The following is a 19488-nucleotide window of genomic DNA, read 5'->3' as shown; positions in this document are numbered from 1 at the left end:
GCGATTGGAGGGAGTGATGAGTCATGACTCTGCCCGACTTCGTAGACAAAGATGGTCCCGACATTGTAATAAAACTATAATACTAAATGATGAACTACGGCCTAAAATTTAAATAATTAATTAAAAAACGGAATACAAAATGCAACGACCCCAACTGGGAGCGGAGCTTAACGGTTAAGTGAGGAATTGATACATTTCTACAGCCATACTATAACTTCATATCAGAAAAGAAGAAAACCAAACAGACATCTATTCTATCGTTTTTAAAGCAGTAAATTTTCTTTCTTTTTCTTAAACATTATACAATTTCCAATTCGTAAATTTCTTAAAATAAAACATTTTCCAAGTATTTTGTGTTGTTTACTGAAAATCTTGGAACTGAACCTAATGTATTTACACATGTTCCCATTATATTTTTGCTTCAATTTACGCTGGAAATCTCAGGAACCTAATCCCGGCGTAAACCGAGTCCTACCTGTATTTTATTATCCGACGCAATGTTGTCTGAGCTGCAGATAACGTCGTTAAATGGACAACAGACACATATAATGTCTACGTATGTTTGTAGAATATTATTTGTGGTTCTCAGTTGTAGTTGACCGTTTCTCGGAGAACCCAGTGCTGTTCTTACCAGTCTGTAATTCATGAAATGTGGAGGACCGTTGGCGTGGGAAATGAGCAGAACACGCGGATCGTGTTACGAGTATGACTGATTCTTCAGTTCCGAGCAGGTGCTGAACGAGTTTCACAGTAGTTTCTGGTTGGTTGTAGGTGTGTCGTGGAAAAGACGTAGCGATTTTGTGCTCCATGTTTATATTATTAGTGTCTATCACCATAGTCTTGCCGTCAAAGTGGCCGCTTGGTCGCTGGGACCGTGGGTATTTTAAGCACGACGTACATATACAGAACAACTTTGAATACGATATTAAAATACAATAAAATCTGGAAGAAAACATCATTTTGATATCTGATTAACATCTGACTAAAAGTTGCATTTAAGAAATTATATTTAAGGTTATATAATTTATACACCTGAAGATAGTTCATTTGGAACTGAAACATGTCGTGTGAAAAGTGATGTTCTAATGTAAGTCGAACATTTCGATAGAGAACATCATTTTAATATATTTTAAATATTAAAATGTTAATTATGGTAATATTTTAATATTTAATAGGAATTTTATTGTGATTAGACTGACAAGATTTAAACAAATATATATTTATCACAATATGACGCAACTTTATCATCTCATAGAACGTAGAAGTTGTGAAGAGTTTGGTTAGCAAATGATCCGTTCATACGAACGCATATGGAACGCCGTTTAAAACAGCTGCTGATTTCAGCAACCCAGTGCTCTACAATGTTCAAGCATCGGTCGTTGGAACTAACTTCTCCGTCCAACCTACCAGTGCCATGACAACAAGAGTTCGTCTCCATGACAACCGTACTTGAAGCTGCCTTCTCGAATATTCTAGAGTCAAGCGGCCTGGTTGTCTTCATAATTGGGGCAGTGTTTACATAAACAGAACATTTTATTTACTTTTAAGGAAATTCGTTCTAATGACGTGCACACGTGTCTGCTCCACATAAACTGGTATGGATATAACGCCATTAGAGGTCAGTTCATCTTCGTACGTTTTGATACAGTTGGCGACGTCTCTGGTGGTGATTAGAATCCCCTCTTCGTATTTGGGAGGTCTCGGATCGAAATATCACCTCGGAGACCGGATGTTCTGACTGGATTTTCACCATTCCGTCCGTTTCTTAAAAAGAAACACGCACTGTATGATCACCCCGCCGTTCGACACTATAAAATCTGAGCTATTGGCAACGTCGTTAAATAAACTAACCCCACTTTATTGGGTCCATGAATGTTCGGTGGCTGTAGCCTAGTTAAATTGCTGAAAGGTACTTATTTGTTAAGACTTCTTTTCGTGTGTGTGATGTAAGGCAGCAGCTTGGTATCCACGCGAAATCAACTCTTAAGTCTTGGTTTGACGTCTGTAAATAATAAACACTGATTTAAACGTTTCGTATTTTTATTTTGTAGGATTTGAGGTTCTCGCGGTGGTGAGTACGAAGATGGCTGTCTTCTGGGTTGTATGGTAGAAGTTTACCAACGTTTTAGAGGGGCTGATGATGGAGGCAGCAAGGTCTTCTACCAGACTACACGGCACAACAACCCAGAAGACAGCCATCTTCAGAATATTTTCAGCTGTACAATGTAAACGTTAAAGATTTCAGTGGTGCATTACAGAGTTAAAATATATAAATAACTACGAAAAAGTAAAACTGCCCTTATTTTTATATTTGTGTTTTTGACATATGTTGAAAACGTGTATGGTTATTTTTCTGGGAGTCTGGAAGCAGTCAGAATTTTTTTGCTTCGAAATTAATGTGAATTTCATTTTCGATTTACGGAAAGCTATTTTATGAAGTTTTCCTTGAACTAATTACGTTCGTAAATGTTTATTCGTGGAATTGATGGCGTCGAATTCTGCAACCGACGTAGTATACTGAATGACAATGCCAGCGAAGTTCTGAATTAGGCAACACATTGTAATTATTTACACTGTAGAACTTTGTGAGTATAGGCTTTCTCTAACATTGTGCTGATAGAATTCAAAAGCTGGTAGAATGTTGTCTGAGTTTTAAATTTAATAACCGTGGGTTTGTATCTCACGGAGGCGTATAAACGTGTCCCCATTTCTTTGTAAACAAACGAGTCACGCAGAATTAGTTCTCAGTTGGCGTGCTTCATACGATTTTAATCTGTGTGATAATATTTATTTATCGAACTTCAAATTGTCTGTCCATTCTCCGATGATCCCATACCAATCGTTCTTTAAGTGCGAGGCACTGGGCTAATGTGTCTGGCAAGACGCCAAGGACGGATTGGACGGGTTAACGGATACCCGTTGCTTGCATAGATTATTGCGCCACAAAATGATTTATCTCGCGGTGCAAGATGCAGACAGCGAATTGAAGAATGTGTTACTGTCGTTCTATGCTCTTGACATTTAACATTGGATTTTTAAATCTTGTCTGTAAAGTATTTTAATAGTTGTTAAGTGGCTAGTGGATACAGTTGACCCTCGTGTCGACATTCTAGGCCGGAGTTCGCCCTGATCTTGTACATTCCCTGCAACAATGTCAAGCGCTTGAAATTTTCCTCGACCGGAAGTGATGTAAGCGTACAGCTGGCCTCATAATTCCAGCCATTCCGTGTATAATTCGTAGCAGGGGGAAATGAGAATGGATACCAAAATATGTAGATAGTGTTATTCGAAAGTAGATTTTTGATTGTTGTTTGTAAAGTACACGAAGTCTAGTAGCTTTTGTTAACTAACTAACAAACTCCCTGGTAGCAGAACCCGGAACCACAGCAGATACTGAGCCAGCTCCATCCATTTACCATCCTCACAGTAAACTTTCTAAGACCCTCCCAGCTCCTCCTTGGTCTGCCCAGTGGCCATTTCAAGAACGATTTCCCACCAAAATTCTGTGTTCACCCTGATCCTCACTTTTATGTGCACCCGTTTTGTGTCGTTTTGTATGTGCAGGGAATATCTCGAGGGCAAACGGACTCAGTTACCAAAGTAACTCAGATAATTTCATAATTAATTTTATATTTTTAGGAGGGCGTACCCTTGCCTTTTTGTGTTTGTGTACTTTACTGTACCGCCAAGGCGGTCTAGCGGTTAGAACGCTGGCCTTGTAATCCTGAGGTCTCGGGTTCGATTCCCGGCGGTGCCCGAATTTATAACTTGTGTTGGGCAAGGCCGTGGTCTAGGCAACACGGAGTTTTCCTCCGTGGGCTTCCCCGGTTTATCCGTGGCATCCCAACAATTACTCCATTCACACACAGAAGAAGGCAATGGCAAACCACTTCTGGATCATCTGCCAAGAACGTATATGAACAGGTCCCAGTCCGAGAAAAGGATGGAAGGATCCTGTTCATATGGACCTGTCGTCAGACAGAACACTAAATAAATAAAATAAAGTACTTTACTAATGTTCTGATCTCGTTTTAAAAATATTATGTTCGGGTTCACTCTGTCTGAGACAGTTAACACTTAGGTGGCTTGCTGAATGTAGTTAATTAGTTTGTATGGCCACTCTTGAGGGTGAGATAATCCTGTAGTCTTTGACGTGTCTTTCGTGAATGGCCACGAGACGTCACCATGTGGAGTTTACAACTGAAATAGTTTAGTATGTACTGGGAGCTGATTCCGGCGACCGCGAGGTCTAAGGGCTATCAAACAGTTTACATTCCGTTCGGGATGTGGATATTTATCTGTGTTTTTGTAAGTGTTTTCCTCTGAAGTAGAGACTTTGCGACGGTTTGGTCCATCAGGGAATTCCACTGTTTGCATTATCAGTGATGTAGGAGAGTCCATGTTCCCCAGACTACAGCTCTACCCCCTCTATGAAGATGGCTGTCACAGCAGTACAGCTAACAAAGTTTTTGGAATCATCATGCCACTCAAAATATTGAGTTCGGCATGGCTATTTATGGAAAGATGTATGTGATCTGATGTGTTTCTTGGGAAATACAGGTGGAAGGATGGTTGTTTATGGTACTAGACCTTTGTTTACAAGGAAAATCTAAATTTTGGATTTTCATACAATCCGATAATAAATCTTAACTAAGAACATCATCCCATTGATTCCGCTGTTATATAACCGCAGCTTTCCACAGAAAGGAACCCACTTACGCGCGTTCATTCATCTGGAATAATTAAACCCGCGATTTATCGTCGTCGTCAAACAATTCGCCTCGAGGCCAGTGGCAAATCGTCTGGCGTCATAACTGCTTGCAGTTTTCGTCGGGTAGTATAAAGTGTTTTGAATGGAACAGAATCCTTTGCAGACTATTTCTGTACTACATCATGAATGGTGTTGGAACGACCTCAGACAACGATTTATACGGAATACTTGAGTGAGACGACAAATTAACCTTCTGTCCTCGAGGTCAGTGATTCTGAATCGTGGTCAGGTAAACACGTGTAATCTCTTTTACTGGGAAGAATAGGAACTTCATTGTTTGATGGTTGTGGCAAGACAAAGGGCGTGAACTGCAGAGAAATGGGGATGATTAGTTAATGGATATATCATCGGATAACATTTCATTAGCTTTGGTTTTTTTAAGACATTTTGCCAACTGCAGGTATCGATTGGTTGTGAGATTCTTTTCGAGTGTGTCGCTAATTGGCGAACCACTCTGGCGGAAGATGGGACGCTCCTCACGTCACGCGGTCCGCGGAGATTCGATCTGGTAGCGGAACCGACAAACCTACAGCCCAAACACATAAAACATAAAAATGTACTGTTACGCCGATCACAGAAGTTGAAACTACACGTTGAAATTCACGGTCACTTCTGTGATCTGATAGGACACTAGGAAAGAATGCCATTGTTTAAGTGGAACAAGACGTAATAAGATGCCCATGAATTGAGTTGAGAGGCTGTGGGTTACTTTTGGTTTCTCGGATTTGGGAGGAAGAACTGAGAAATACCACAAAATCAGGTTAACCGATCTCTCAGATGAAGTTGAAACAGGTGACCATACCAACACGAAGCAGGGCTTGTAACCACTAACCACGACATTCGGTATTTGTCATTGCTGCTTTATAACAAGTTAATGAGAAATTTCTCCTTCGGTGGACGACTTGTCTCTGCATCTGACATCGACACTGCGATATTCTGAGGGTTCCCTTTTTGAAGGAATGGACCGACCTCTGTATTAGATCTTAGGATATTTTATCTAGGGACTTGTGAAGGATTTCGTATTTAAGTGGCAAATTTTCGTGAAGGGATTTTTTTCTATTCGAGTTTATCGCTGGTTTTTCGATTGTATCGAAACGTCTGTTTGATCTGCCTTTACTGAATGCAGTGGGCGTACATAGTAAGTCGCGATCAGTAAGAGACGAACGTAAATTTGTGAATGTGATCAAAACTGTATAGTGCTCCACTCAAGAATTAATTAGGTTCCGAAGGGCTCATTCCGTGAGAGTAAATCTAAGGTCAGGTAAAAAGGTCTGTAATTTTTTTCCAGCACAATATTAATGTTTTTATAAATAATTGTTTTAAACGCTTGGCATTGAAATAAAATTGTAATATACATTAAGATGACTCTTTTGGGTTGTTGTCCCGTGTAGTCTTGAAGAATTTTCTTGACGTTTCGGAAGTACTTGCTGCCCCCATTATCAGGACGATTCCTAACATTGAAAAACCTTCGGGTCACGGAACACGTACGTCATATACGGCCATCGGGTCCAAAATTTACCAACTCGCTGTAAAAATTTATAAAAGGACATAGCGAAATTCATAAAATAAATGAATATTTCACCTTCGCGACCTGCAGACGATCCCCTGTGACGTGTAATCTATCTGTAAATGTAAATTTTAACACGTAGAGGCAATTGACAAGTGAGCATCTTGTTGTGGTTTATCGTAAGCAAAACCTGACCATTTATCAGTCAAACACGCAACAAACTATAAGTTTAGCATTACCTGGTAGTGGCCACTCTGTCCGAAACGTTTGCTAACAATACATATTTGTTCACATTACCAGCAGTTTTTAATAGAAACGTACCGTTTATATTTTTTTTGTGTGTTTGAAAAACGATCAAGGCTTTGCTTTAGGCGGAGGTAAGTCTTACGAAAGATTTATAAAGTTTTCTACCGCCCGTCCAAGCCAGTGGTTCTTACAGTATAGTTTACGAATTTAATATTTACTAGGAAATCTAAACATATATACAGTATAAAATGATTGTCAGCGTGTGGTATTGAAATCGAGGAGCCTTCATAATCGCTCACACAAAACACAAAAAATATCCACGAAGGCTTACGAAACAAGACAGGAAAAGTGTAATTTGTGCCGGAAACGCTTACTTTCTTTGCAAATTCTCAACTATTAATAAAATACGTCTGTTATCTTAACTCGGACAATTTTAGTTCCGAACTATGCAAGTCTTATGATCTTGCTGTCTTATTAATTAAATCAATACTGATATTTCATAAGATGCGTTAACTCTGTGTTAGCCTGCTGGACTCGTACGCTCGGGGTCACGGATCGAATCCTGTCCAATTCAAAATACTTTGTTTCTTCATGCAGTTACCTGTTTGTTATTTCACCAGACCTACTGTAAGTGGCGCTAGTGTCGATACCTTATCACAAGTTTGTTTCTCCGCCATGTTGGCATTACCGATTTCAGGAAACTGAGAAGTACAATTTTAGGTTAGTTTCCTTTGGCGTAGCGTCTATATGAAGTCTCATGCAAGTTGCATCATGCGGTCAGACTGAAATACATGACCACTCCTGTATGTGTTTATTTCACTTAATATCGCGCAAAGAACGCATAATAATGAGGAAGTTGTCAGACTGTGTTTTCAGTGGGTCTTGGATTTTTAACAGGCTTGGCCTCCCATTTACGAGGGCCAAAATGCGTGTCCTCTGTTCTACCAAGCAGTCAGACATGCCTTTAAACGTCGTAAAATGGGTTGGAGGGTTGCTATTCGTGAAATATGATTTTCTGCACACTTGTATGCATATGCTCTGGTCCAATAGTGCCAAAGGATGGGCGAAGAAAAGAGACCTGTTTGTATGTGTTCACAGAATATTTTAATGTCACATTGAGTGCCAACAATCTATTAGAATATACTTGGCAACTTTCAAAAAATGGAGCAGTGGCTTTTATACCTTGCGTTTCATACACGTACAGGCATATTCACGGGTTTTGTGTACAAAAATAATACCGGTTTAAAAAACGAATTGTTTTAATTATTTATTTAAGATGTGTATGAAGGTGGTAAAATTCTAGTTAATTTTCCTGAATGTTTTGCATTTACTGGATAATATGTCCTGAAAGACTTAAATGAGGCCCTTGGTTGTAACAATATTTAAGCAAGATTTCGTGTTCTTGTGGTAGCAAGTATTAAGATTATTGTTTTCTGGGTTGTGCTATGTAGTCTGGCAAAAGATGACTGACATTTTAGAGGTGCTTGCTGCCTCCATCATCAGGGTGATAATTACCCTGATGAAAGAGGCAGCAAGCACCTCTGAAATCTTGGTAACATCTACCGGACTACACAGTACAACAACCCAGAGGTTAACTCAACTATCTTAAATAGTTTATAGCTTTTGTTTTGGAAACTCTACTTAAGATTGCTGTTAATAATGCGGTATAGTATATCATAATAATACTGTATTTTTAGTAACTGTGCGAATGTAAATTTATTTAAAAATGAAATAGGACAATATTCTTTGTATTACCATGTACAATCACAAGTATATTTGTGGTTGTATATGGTAGAAAAACCGCCACGGTGGTCTAGCGGTTAGAACGCTCGCCTTGTAATCCTGGGGTCCCGGGTTCGATTCCCGGCGGTGCCCGAATTTATAACTTGTGTTGGGCAAGGCCGTGTTCTAGGCTAGTGGTATTCAACCTTTTTTGTTCGCGTACCCCCAGATATAATTTCTCTTCAACTTTGTACCCCCAAAGTTGTTGGTGTGTAATTCAAGTTATACATAGTATATAATCTACATCTAAAATAAATAACATTACTGATTTTTCAGTGTTTATCATAAAATAATATATTTTTTTTTAAATTTCACGTACCCCCTAAGATGTCTTCGCGTACCCCAAGTTGAATACCACTGGTCTAGGCAACACGGAGTTATCCTCCGGGGCTTCCCCGGTTTCTCCGTGGCACACAGAAGAAGGCAATGGCAAACCACTTCTGGATCATCTGCCAAGAACGTATATGAACAGGTCCCAGTCCGAGAAAAGGATGGAAGGATCCTGTTCATATGGACCTGTCGTCAGACAGAACACTAAATAATAATAAGAAGAGGTGGTCTAGCGGTTAGAACGCTGGCCTTGTAATCCTGGGGTTCGATTCCCGGCGGTGCCCGAATTTATAATTTGTGTTGGGCAAGGCCGTGGTCTAGGCAACACGGAGGAATTTTCCTCCGGGGGCTTCCCCGGTTTCTCCGTGGCATCCCAACAATTACTCCATTCACACACAGAAGAAGGCAATGGCAAACCACTTCTGTATCACCTGCCTAAAAAACATATGAACAGGTCCCAGTCCGAGAAAAGGATGGAAGGATCCTGTTCATATGGACCTGTCGTCAGACAGAACACTAAATAATAATAAGAAGAGGTGGTCTAGCGGTTAGAACGCTGGCCTTGTAATCCTGGGGTTCGATTCCCGGCGGTGCCCGAATTTATAATTTGTGTTGGGCAAGGCCGTGGTCTAGGCAACACGGAGGAATTTTCCTCCGGGGGCTTCCCCGGTTTCTCCGTGGCATCCCAACAATTACTTCATTCACACACAGAAGAAGGCAATGGCAAACCACTTCTGGGTCATCTGCCAAGAACGTATATGAATAGGTCCCAGTCCGAGAAAAGGATGGAAGGATCCTGTTCATAATGTCGCCAACTTCCTGTAAAGGAGACGACGTAATAAAGTAGAAAAAGATGGTAGAAAGGTGAAGACCATCTTTGAGGGTGTGGTAAAGATATAAGGATTATCTGAACAGCAGATATGCATGACATTTCCTTACAGGTAGGTAAGTTAAAATAATACAGAATTTCTGCATGTCGGAAGGTTAATAAGATGTTGCCTTATTTTGATGTCTTGCAGGTGGTTTCTGTTCATTTCGATCTTGCTATCCTGAATGGTGTGAGAGCTGTTCTGAGCTGATGGTGTCTGATTCTGGTCCTGGCTCTATGGAAGTTGTTCCCTTAATGGGTCTTCGTAGCCTGAGGATATCGGCAACTTCTCAGCTGTCCAAGGTGTGTTCTTATTGTTAGAAAGAATAACACTTCCTGCTTGAAGTTATCTTTTTAAATGTATGGAATAAATAACAATTGATAATGGAAGCAACTCTCATTTATTTTTTTCATTTTTATATATTTGTTTTTGTAATTTGTAGGAGTAATAGGTTTACAGATGAATGTACGTGTTAGTGTAAATTGATTTCCTGAAGACCCCCCCCCCCTCCCCTAAATATACCGCTGTTACAAAAACGTTGCCATTACTAATTTACGAGAGGGGAAAACAGAGGTCCAGTGTCGTATTTAATTTGATTTCAGCGAAATTCTTATTGTTCATTGAACTAGGATTGTCAGCAATTTATTTTATAGTGAACATGTCTTTCATTATTAATATTTATTAATTTTATCCATTAATTCATATATTCATTTCTGGTTGTTTACATGTGGACAGAATTTTAATAGCAAAATTATTATCACCCAAACTACGGGCCAGAATGGATTAATGTAGGTATTATATATTTACATTCAAATTTTATGCCATTTTGGATTTATTTGGTTTGATTTTTTTGAAGAGCCATAGGACGAAATATACTTATTTGGATCTTTAGAGACCTTTGATAATAGATTTTGATTGGACTTGATAGTATTTCTGTTATGTGAATACTAACGTGTTTACTTTTATTTTTATTTAATCCACTTTAAGACCTAAGAGCCAAAATATTTTCATTTGTGGGCATATCTCACACATTCATCTTAGAGAAATGTTACTGAAAAATGATATAGGTGTCCATAAATACATGTTATGTTTTATACCAGTGGTATTCAACCTGGGGTACGCGAAGACATCTTAGGGGGTACGTGAAATTTAAAAAATATATATAATATTTTATGATAAACACTGAATAATCAGTAATGTAATTTATTTAATTTATTATAGATGTAGATTATATACTATATATAACTTGAATTACACACCAACAACTTTGGGGGTACAAAGTTGAAGAGAAATTGTATCTGGGGGTACTTGAACAAAAAAGGTTGAATACCACTGTGTAAATCTGAGAGGTATAAAGAAGATAAGTGTAAAAATATTCCATCAAATGCGTTATCCAAGCTCCCACGGTAGCCCTACCATTTAGCTGGTGTCTTCTAGTTTCAAAAACTGGTACAGACAGCGTTGTGCGTGTTTGATTTGAGGTTTTTACAGCGATGATTATTATCTTCTGGGTTTTGGTGATGTGTAGAGTTCTGCCCTCCAGATGGAGACAGCATGTTTCTTTGAAGCATTGACATCTACTAACACGTCTACATGGCACCAAAACTAGGAAGATAATCGTCAATGGCATTATGCATAATTGAAACTAGATTGTTTCAGAGCCAGGCCTATGGCCTGTTCATGTTGACAAATGGGGACTGTAATGTGAAAGTTCAGTTACGTGAAGTGGAGAGGCGTTGTCACAGTCAATATGTACAGTGTATGTGTATATATTCCAGAGACAACACCATCTCGACTCATCCTGCTCCTCGGCAGCTACGAGCAGTACGGACTCCAGTGACTCTGACGATCGTTGCGATTCCTCTTTAGGCTTGGAGGAAGACAGAGATTTTCCAGTCAAAATATTGCCTCACCTTTTTCTTGGAAATGCGACCACATCTGGAGACAGTGAGGCTTTAAGCCGACACAGTATAGAAGTTAGTATATTTGTTTTGTAGGTATGAAATAAAAGTAACAACTAAGTTGCTGTTAAGAAAATGGGACATTCGTGAGATTGTGGAAGGACTACAGTATCCACAGAATGTGGTTTGTATGAAGCCTTGAGGTTCTGTCAGTGAGATTTGAAATTTTCATGGAAGTGATGATGATGATGGTGGTGGTGATATTCTCTTGGTTTTTTGTGTCATGTAGACTCGTTGGTAGATGCCCTACCAATGTCTATACATGTCATCGAAACCCAGAAGAACATCATCATCAGTGTTACAAAAATTTTATTGTTTGCATAAAGTAGTTTTAAAAAATTAATACTATTTTTATCACATTTAAAACTTACAGTGATTAACATAAGCAGTTTATAGAATGTTTTATTGTTGGGACACTGGCTCAACCCAACCCAACCCAACCCAACTCAACCCAACCTAACCTAACCTAACCTAAACTAACCCAACCCAACCCAACCCAGTCTAACACCTAATCATTTCTTCGCCAGAGTTACAATTCACTTTTGGAATTAATAATTAATTAGTTGGGATATAGTAGTTTTATTGCTATCTCAATATAAATGTGTTTTAGTAATCATTATGAATAATTAAAAGTTAAAAACCACTGTCCCTTTATGAATAAACCATGTCTTCTGCCAACGTTTTGAGATCTGAGATTGCTCTCGAAACGTTGGCAGAAGACATGGTGGCTCGTAACCCGAGAGTCTTTCATCAACTACCACCTTCATTAACAGTTTGCAGATTCTGTGTTTATTGACTGTAACAGTAGCTTAAAAATCACTGTGGTGATTGAGGTGCTGCTTTTTCACCACTTTGTACTTACCAGCTACTTACATTTTATTTTTTGGTGAGTTTATATATTGTGGAATACCAGAGCAAGAAACTTCTCTGTTTTGTAGCAGATATATGAATATGAGTTTAAATTATTGTCTCTGCGTAAGTAATTACATGGTTTTGTAACATCCCTACTTTTACAGCATTCATGATTTCTCACTTATTTGTTACTCCAGTAACCATGACAATTGTGAGTTGGCATAATGTTTTATATGAATCAAACATCTTATTTTATTACACTTATTTTAACGTGTTAACAATCGTAGTAAATCTACGCAATATTATGCCACTGGAAGTTTGGTTATGTATTTCATAAGAACGTCCATTCTTAAACTTTATTGTCCCTGCATTTTGGCTTACAGTATTAAACTGGCTATGCATTGCACTAGCATACTGCAAAACTGTTGACCCAAAAGTTGAATCCTGATCAACAGCCCCACGGTGGTATCTTCTGGGGTTTAAGCACCTATTCCCATATGCTAAAAGATATGTTGATGTGTCGGAAATAAGGTCATGAGCCTCGCTGGATTCAGTCCACTACTTTCAGAATGGTATACTGATAAGGCATTTTTGGGGGAAATGATTCTGTTTGCAGTATATCCTGAATGTAACAGCAGATCTGCCGAATGTGTTCGAAGACTCTGGGTCCATCAGATATATGAAAATACCAATAGCAGACCACTGGAAGGAAAATCTAGCGAGCTTCTTCCCTAAAGCCATAGAATTTATAGGTAAGCTCCTCTGTACTTTATAATATTCAATTTGTTTAAAAGTACTTTAAATGAGATTTAGAGGTTTTCAGGAACATGCTGTTTGCAGTGAGAAAATATTTTAAGAAGTTTTTGTGTTATTTTTTATTAAATATTAACAGATTTTTTAGATTTTTCTAATGTCTGATGCAATTATAATTTTGACAAAATAAATGAACACATTATTTTATATTTTTAATCTCTCACCCTTAATAAATAAATAAATTTATTAAAATTTAATTTCTGACTGACTGGAAATAATGATGTTGTGCCCAGTATCTTGAAACTGAGTACTTAAGGCCGACAAATATGTTGAAATGTGTTTTGTACGCGTTAAAAGTGAGATATTGATGTATAATTTATCTAAAGTCATTATAGAATAAAACTGTAAAATAATACTTAATCTAAAAGGGGTTAAATTACACAGAAGTTCTCAGTACTTCTGTAAAGCATTTTAAATAAATGAAACCTTTTGGTGTTTTTTCAGTAGTAACAAGATATTTCTTTGGAGTGAACTTATTATGTGAATGCCTCATTGTTTAGGGTTCCGTAAAACTAATAGCCAGTTATGCAAAAGCTTGGTTAGCAGGCACACGTGACTCTTTGCTCTGGCTGTACCTGATAATCTGAATGGAGCAGGTGGCAGTGTGTGCTGTACACTGTGCGGTGGTGAGAGATATGATTCTTGGAGATCAATAAAATGGGCTGTGGTCTTCATTCGCCTACACTAACTCCCCCTCTTCCTCTTTCCTCTCTCAGATCTCCTTCCTCTTGTACTTACCACCTTGTCCCTGTTTCGTCTCTATATTACTGTAGTTTTGGTTTTTGAAACAAAATTTTAGGCGTATGGTTTCAGTATAAAGTTTTTGTTTGTTTGGTAACGGCAACATTCATTCTTTTACACGCTGATTGACGTGTTCTTTTTGAAATATAAGTAGGTTTCATTTAGGAATTTTACAACATTAAACTGTATGGTACTGAGTAATTCATTTTGCGTGGCAGTGTACGTAACGTGTAAAGGAACAAGTCCATTTGTGGGGGTGGACTGGTTGTACCGGTGTCTCTTCCGCTTGATTTTGTTCTTGAACGTTGTTGGGAGCGTTTTATGTTTTTTGCTAATGGTGTACGCTTTGTGTAACATTTAATAATATTTGTTTTGAATTAGATACATGATTTGTGATCACCCATTAATCCACCCGGCTCCACCTACACATTCAGTGCAGATGGATGGACTCAAGTCTGAGGATCAATACTCCCCAGTTATTCACTTAACTGTGTTCATTGAGAAGAACATGGTTACAATGAATGTACATCTCCTTTCTCTATGTGTTTATGTAACTTTTACTCACAAACACTGCTTAGCTTTATGTTATTCATGAATGGAGAAGTGTCATGAATCAGGAGACGTATGAATAAAGGTGGGAACGGAGTAAACGTTTTGAAAGACTTACAGAATGGGCTTCAACTAGCAATGTGGAATTATAGGGATTGGAAGAACATGCATGAACAGGTCTTCTGAATAAATGGAGTTCACAGCATTTTTGATGTGATCCACTAATATAAATCCTTTGAAATAAGCTATGTAGGAATGCTATTTAAAATTGAATATTTCTGGACATTTTTAAATTTAAGAGGAAACCTGTTTAATACACAGTGCGGCAACTGGAAAAACGGGACTGATGCTGGGAAAAAATAATGGTTCCACGTACGAGCAATCTGAGCATTGTTTATTCAAAGTAGCTTCCTCCTGCATCTACACACTGCACACGACGATCATGAAGCAACTGGAAGGAATGGCGGATGGCCGTGTCTGGAATTCTGTTCAGTACTCTCATTACAGCCCTCTGAATGGTGTTCACGTCATCAAAATAACAGTCTTTCAGTGGTGCTTTGAGTTTTGGAAACAAAAAGAAGTCGCACGGTGCTAAGTCCGGTGAAGCAGTTCTGTTACATTTCATCAGTTCCAAGGATATTATCTCCATTTCGGTCAATGAATTTTAAATAATGTACATGTAGATTAATAATTGTATGTAATTTTGGAACATTGTATTATAAATTAATGTTAATATCAATTTTACTTGCAAGACGTTAGATGACAATACGAAGAAACGAATGTTACCTTCCTGTGACGTGTTATTTATTAGATGAAAATAGAATTTTTTTCTGTCTTTCTTAATTATTTTGTTGCAGTGTGACCAACACTGCATGTAATAGCTGATGGCATATTTTTAGAGTCTAGTGAAATTCAGATATCTGAGATGCACAATAACACATAACATTTAATGTGTAACTTCAATTCCCAGAGATGAATCTTGTTGAATGTTGTAGGTTTCTCAATGTTTTGGCAAACATTGCAGTTGCCATCTTCAGAGTGATTGTGAATTAGGAAGCTTAATGTAGATTAGGCAGTAGGTGGTGAGTGGAATGTGAAGGACCCAATTGGTAGAACAGAGGAATGGGTTGCTATCCAATTGGCAGTAGGCTTGCGGCGGCAGAAAGTTTTTAAGGGCCACGTGGTGAATAGGAGATGTGATGAAAGAAGTTTACTAGCCATATAAACTGGGAAAGAGGGTGATGAAAAAGTTTTTAGTGACTGCGTGGTTAGAAGAGGTGTTGGATAAAGAGGCTCTTTTAAGGGTCACATGGCCACTTGATAGGAGAAGAGATGCTGAGAGAGGTTTTGGTGACCATGTGGTTAGGAAATTTCTTGAACAAGAAGGAATGTTCAGTGGTTCTTTACTGAGAGGGGTTACTGGATAGATGGATTGTGAGAAACAGGAATCCAGGTTTTTCTTAACCTGTGTCCATGAGCCGGCATAGCCTACATGGCGTATAGTGGGACAGCTTTGCTTTTTGTTTTGCTTTTGCTGTATCCATCTTTACAGTTGAAGTTATAAGGCTGCTTAGTTACTTCACTTGCTTTATTGGTGATGCGGGCATGATATGTTCAGATATTGGCTCTGATTTCTGTTCTGTCAAAGTCAATGCTGTGCTTAGTTGGTCCAGAGAGTTCATCTAGTGCTGATCGCTAGTTCTCAAGTCTAGTGTCTCTGATGTGTTTTGAAATCCTGGTGGAAATGTAACGACCTGTTTAGTGTATGTGCGTCTTACCAAAGGAGCAGGGAATCTTTTGAGTCACGTCATGAGTTGTCTGCCGTTGGCGGGTTTGAATCTAGATGACGTTTTGTTGAGAGGTTTCTATATAATGTGAATACCATTAACTCCAAAACAATGAAACTGCCCTTGAAGACTTCATGAACTAAAGACCACAGTAACTCCAGATGCCCTGATGTTGTTTTACATGGAACTGAAAAGGGATAGCTGACTACCCATTCTGGGTATTTTGGCCAGCTAGCACCCTGATAACTCAGTGGTGTATGCCATCTACAGAAAGCTGGACAGAGAAAAAACTATTTGTGTTGAGACTAACTGGGACTCTAGACTACACAGCAAGTAAGTTCATTCTCTGTGTCAAAGACTTCTTCCTGCAGGACATAACACAGCGACCAGAGCCAGACCCACCAACAAAAGGAACAGGGAAAAGAGAGACCGCGCAGCTTACTACCTACTTGCCTTATGAAGATGACTGTCTTCTGGGTTGTTGCGCCATGTAGTATGGTAGAAGTTTACTGATGTTTCAGAGATTCTTGCTACCTCCATCATCAGGGCGATGAATAAGCCACGTGAGTAGAAATGGTTAGACTTCCAGAAAACTGATGGTCAAGGAAGAGCCTAACTCTAACCAGTGGGGACTGGTGTCTGAATCAGGCGAGGGCATGGGAACCAATAGGAAAGTGGCTCTGAAACGTCGATAAACTTCTACCAGACAACACCGCACAACCCAGAAGACAACCATCTTCAGATTCACCACCATGAAAACGTCAAATCTACTTGCCATCTATCCAAAGGATAACTGATTACATGTGGTAAGGTGTACATTGGGCAAATATGCCATCACATCTCCACCAAGGTTCTGAAATACATCAGAGACACCAGACTGAAGAAGCAGTGGTCAGTGGTAGCCAAACACTCTACAGCAACTAAACACAGCATTGACTTTGATGGCATAGAAGTCATATCTGACGTCTCTGCCTACCCTGCGTAATCAGGAAAGCAATTTAAGTAACTAAACAACCCCACAACTTAAACCATGACGATGCATACGAATTAAGCAAAGTTTGGCTTTACCTGTTTCCCCCCAGCCATCCACCCAAACACCTCTCTCGCTAAACAACCACTAAAACTTCTTCGTCACTCCTTTACTAATTACATGATCACTACAACGTTTTTCATTGTTTTTTCTCTGACCATTTAGCCCTCAAAAGATCTTTCTTTCATCTCCTCTAACCATGTTGTTACTAAAAACTTTTTTGTCAGCTCTCATCTTCCTCATTTGGCCCTTATAAATTTTTTTCATCACCTCTTTTCTTCAAGCATGTTCGTACTACCAGTTGGAAAAGAGCTTACTCCTCTGTTCTACCAATCAGGTCCTTCAAATCCCACCCACCACCATCCTGAAGATGGTAGTTGCAATGTTTGTGAAAACTTACACAGTGTTTGATATGGTTTATCCTTGAGAGCCGAAGTCAGAGAGTGAACTCCAGGTGCAAAAACATAAGGACAATTTAAAAATTAATTTTATGATGAAGCAGAAGACAGAAATTGCATTTCATATGAGTTTACATTTCAGAATTATTTTTCATCAAACTAAAATTAAAATTGTTTATGACTATAATTTTAATTGTTGTTTGTGGCACATTTTATCAGACTGTGAGCAAGTAACAAATGTTTGGACATATAAAGGTACTTTATCTGAAGAATAGCAAAATTTGCTCCTTAGTCTTGGTATTGTTTGAGTTGTATAAGATGGACTGCATATGTAGTACTTGTATGATGTAGTAAAAATGCATACCAAATTTACTGTGGAAAAATGGTATAAGACATACATCAGAGTATAATATGAAAATGTATTTTAATGGAAATACATTGTGGTAATTTAGTTTGAAGTGAATTGATATAAAAGAATATATACTGGCAGGCTATTATTATTTCAGTTTTGAACATTTTGGAACTGTAATGCCTTTATTTAAGCAAGTACTGGTTTCAGTAAAACAATGTGTGTTTGCATTAGAGAAATATAATGATAGAAAACTACCAAAAATATAATTTTATCCAAAACCTCTATTAAAAGCAACAGTAGTTGGCATGAAAACATTTATTTTTGTTCTTTTGTGTTAGTAGATGATGTGATTTTTAACATTTGAGGTAATAAATACAATATTTTGTTGGCTGTCGTATTACTTTGCTGTACTTATTTTAATTTTTTCCCAATTGATGGGTTTTCCTTCAGATGAGGCACGCAGCAATGAGAAGGGAGTTCTGGTGCATTGTCTTGCAGGAGTGTCTCGTTCAGTGACTGTAACAGTTGCCTACCTCATGTACAAGCTTTCATTAAATCTGAATGATGCATTCAACATGGTACGTGCACGCAAGTCTAACATTGCACCCAACTTCCACTTTATGCAACAGCTACATAACTTTGAATGTGAGCTGGCCAGATCACCAAAAGATGCAACAGATCCTACTCAAGGTATAATTTTATTTTTAACCTTTTCTGGTGAAATTTTTACCTATCTTGTCATTTCCTCATTACTAATTTCAGGGAGTGAATTGTTATTTGTGTGTGATTCTTTACACCATATTGTGTGTTTGCAACAAATTTCTCTGGAGAAGTATTCCTCACTGTTGACAGTTATGTGACTAACCATTGGCAACTACTGTCACTAGTATTTTTATCCACTATGCAGTTAGGGTTGACCATCCTTTATTAGGGCAATATGCAATGCATTTATTACAAGTTGAGTTTCCATTGTCTCATGCATCTTTCATGTAGGACATAACACATTAAGAACAATACAATGTTAGAATCAGTTAAACATTTTTTGTATCATATTAAAATTAGTTTATTTAGGATCATACCCATAGATCCATGTTTAATCACCTGTTATTACCTCATATTTTTTAACAAGTTTTCATCAGTTGCTGCATTATTTTAGCAAGTCAGAAGCCATGACAACCCAAAAGAGCAACATTGACATTGAATAAACTTGGCTATGATATGACTTGGTATCAAGTCTTTGGTTAAAATGGCCCAACACAAGCCATAAAAGAATCTTTTGTCATTTTATAACATCATGCAGTTTCATCGTTTATGCTGGTTGAAGAACATGTAGTGCTCTGATTTCTTTTGACAAATATTCAACTTTATTTAAAATCTGGAACCACTCAAATTTATGTGTGGTTCATTGGTGCATTTCTAAATGTCATTTTCATCAGCTGTTGAATTCTGGTTGCCATCTTTCTGAGCTTCTAACAAACTTTAATGCACTTGCACATTATT

General features: G+C 38.2%; 1 protein-coding gene across 3 annotated transcripts in view; it reads left to right on the top strand.

Annotated features, from left to right (window-relative positions):
- Positions 1-19488, top strand: part of Mkp3 (Mitogen-activated protein kinase phosphatase 3) — a 97318-nt gene that overhangs the window by 47762 nt on the left and 30068 nt on the right. For all 3 annotated transcript variants that reach the window (XM_087356786.1, XM_022062806.2, XM_022062805.2), the window contains exons 2-5: positions 9656-9807; positions 11284-11481; positions 12935-13070; positions 18439-18678. In XM_087356786.1, coding sequence (XP_087212912.1) covers positions 9656-9807; positions 11284-11481; positions 12935-13070; positions 18439-18678 — 726 coding nt within the window. The remainder of the gene's footprint in view (positions 1-9655; positions 9808-11283; positions 11482-12934; positions 13071-18438; positions 18679-19488) is intronic.

The sequence above is a fragment of the Zootermopsis nevadensis genome, unplaced genomic scaffold, assembly GCF_977971745.1.
Source record: "Zootermopsis nevadensis isolate Lab colony 2312 unplaced genomic scaffold, Znev_1.0 Znev_ptg000001l, whole genome shotgun sequence".
In the NCBI taxonomy this organism is placed as follows: Eukaryota; Metazoa; Arthropoda; class Insecta; order Blattodea; family Termopsidae; genus Zootermopsis; species Zootermopsis nevadensis.
Note: the sequence above shows the minus strand (reverse complement) of the source record. Positions and strands in the feature narration are given on the sequence as shown.